Genomic DNA, 2,483 nt, shown 5'->3' with positions numbered 1-2,483 from the left:
CTTTCTCCCATTCATTCTCTTTATTAAGCAATCTATCGTAGTGGCATCTCCAGACCTCTTTCTTTGCATCCTCATTTAGTGCAAGCGTACCATCATCCATGCGAACACATTTCTCTCCTACAACATCACTATTCTCTCTCCTACACTGTCTTGCAACACGAAATACCTCGAGTCTTTGGTCCTCACGGCGCAGAACATTGGCAAATCTTTCCTTATCTGCTTCCCCTCTGGCTAAATAAACCTGTCGCCTAGCCTCCCTTCTGGCACATTGGTACAATTCCCTGCTACCACCGTTCTTCCAGTCCTTCCAAGCCTGGTCAGAGAGACATAAACACCATATAGATATATACACATAAATGTGCACAAACAAATATATAAATACGTGGATACACATGTGTGTAGACATAAATGCAAACGTGCACAAGTGTATCTGATAAAGATGTACTTAAATGTATATGTATGCATTCATCATGAGTGTGCTCAGTGAAGGTTGACCTGGGGCTAAACAAGAAAGCCACAATATCCTTGCTTTATCTGCTAGAAACAGCAGCCATTTCCCATTTTCATTTCAACTTTCAGTCTTATAAATTGAATACTATATCTGTTGATGTAATACTAAATATATAATTTCAGAAGGAAAGACAAGATAGTCTTTGATCATAAGTATGTTCACTCAAGGCTGATCGGGGGCTAAGCAACAATGAAAAATGGTGTTTCTAAGAAGAGAAGAATGTTATTGCCCACTAGTCTTTAGATTAAAGTGTATGTAATGTTATACAATGTGAAGGTGTTGCTGTAATTTACAAACATTTAGATTTCATACAATGTAATTTGTTATTAATATAGAAATGTAAAATTTCTCTGTTTGTCTTTCATTCATATCTTATGTTTCTTTATCATTTCAGATTTCTTTACATTGGATACCTCTTTAATGTTTATTGTCTTTTAAAGACAAAAGGAAAATGTTTTACAGAAAAGATATAACCCTGTTCCTATAGGATCATCATCATTATTAATGTCTGTTTTCCAAGCTGGCATGGGTCGAACACTGAAATATTTGCTTCGAATTGAGATAAATAGCAGTATTTCTTTATCTCATTGTCTGATATATTTTCATTCTTATTAAACTTTAATGGATTCATAAATGAGTTTGCAACAACTTTAGATTTCACAGAAGATCACAGTTGATAACTCTGAAAATATCCGTAAGGAATAAGCTATAACTTGAAGAAAGAGAAAGAAAGATATAAAGGAAAACTTCAATAAAGAAAAAAAGCTTCACTGGTTCAATCTGTTTTTATCTCTTGAAAAAGATGTCAAAAAGGATACGAAAAGTGTATCATTGTGACATCTGTGGTAAAACATTTTCTGCAAAAAATGTTTTAAATAAACACCAACGCATTCATACGGGAGAAAAAACATATCATTGTGATATATGTGGTAAATCATTCTCTGAAAATAGTGCCCTAACCATTCACAAACATAGTCATACAGGAGAGAAGTCATTTCACTGTGATATCTGTGGTAAATCTTTCTCTTTCAGTAGTTCCTTAAATACTCACAAACGTATTCATACAGGAGAGAAACCATTTCACTGTGATATCTGTGGTAAATCATTCTCTCAAAATGGTATCTTATCTAGACACAAACGTATTCATACAGGAGAGAAGCCATATTACTGCGATATCTGTGGCAAATACTTCTCTCACAGTAATGTCTTGGTTAATCACAAGCGTATTCACACACAGGAGAAGCCATATTGCTGTGGTGTCTGTGGTAAATCATTCTCACAAAATAGTACGTTAATGAAACATGAACGTATTCATACAGGAGAGAAGCCATATCACTGTGATATCTGTGGTAAATCATTTGCTTTAAGTGGTAGTTTGACTACTCATAAACGTGTTCATACTGGGGAGAAGCCATTTCACTGTGATATCTGTGGTAAATTATGTTCAACTGCAAGTCAAGTAAGTTTCCATAAACGTATTCATACAGGAGAGAAACCATTTCACTGTGAAATCTGTGGTAAATCATTCTCTCGAAATGACTTAACTGGACACAAACGTATACATACGGGAGAGAAACCATTTCACTGTGATATTTGTGGTAAATCATTCTCTCTAAGTAGCTCCTTAAATACTCACAAACGTATTCACACAGGGGAGAAACCACATCACTGTGATGTCTGTGGTAAATTTTTCTCTGTAAGTAGTTCCTTAAATACTCACAAGCGTATTCATACTGGGGAGAAGCCATATCACTGTGATATCTGTGGTAAATCATTCTCTCAAAATAGTACCTTAACTAAACACAAACGTATACATACAGGTGAGAAACCATTTGAGTGTCAAGTTTGTGGCAAATCATTCTCTCGAATGGATCATTTAACTAAACACAAACGTATCCATACAGGAGAGAAACCATGCCACTGTGATGTCTGCGGTATGTCATTTTCTACCGATGGTAATTTAATTAGCCAC

At 35.3% G+C, this 2,483-nt stretch overlaps 2 protein-coding genes across 2 annotated transcripts in view; one reads left to right on the top strand and one right to left on the bottom strand.

Annotated features, from left to right (window-relative positions):
* The window catches only part of LOC106872433 (zinc finger protein 208), a 43,597-nt gene that overhangs the window by 29,173 nt on the left and 11,941 nt on the right, over nt 1-2,483 (bottom strand). The window lies entirely within an intron of this gene.
* The window catches only part of LOC128247635 (zinc finger protein 271-like), an 8,148-nt gene that overhangs the window by 4,749 nt on the left and 916 nt on the right, over nt 1-2,483 (top strand). Inside the window, exon 2 of the mRNA XM_052967491.1 lies at nt 906-2,483. Within this exon, the coding sequence (XP_052823451.1) occupies nt 1,314-2,483 (1,170 nt within the window). The 5' untranslated portion in view covers nt 906-1,313. The remainder of the gene's footprint in view (nt 1-905) is intronic.

The sequence above is a fragment of the Octopus bimaculoides genome, chromosome 4 (genome assembly GCF_001194135.2).
Source record: "Octopus bimaculoides isolate UCB-OBI-ISO-001 chromosome 4, ASM119413v2, whole genome shotgun sequence".
NCBI classification, from domain to species: Eukaryota; Metazoa; Mollusca; class Cephalopoda; order Octopoda; family Octopodidae; genus Octopus; species Octopus bimaculoides.
The sequence above is the reverse complement of the archived record's forward strand: the minus strand, read 5'-3'. Positions and strand labels throughout refer to the sequence as shown.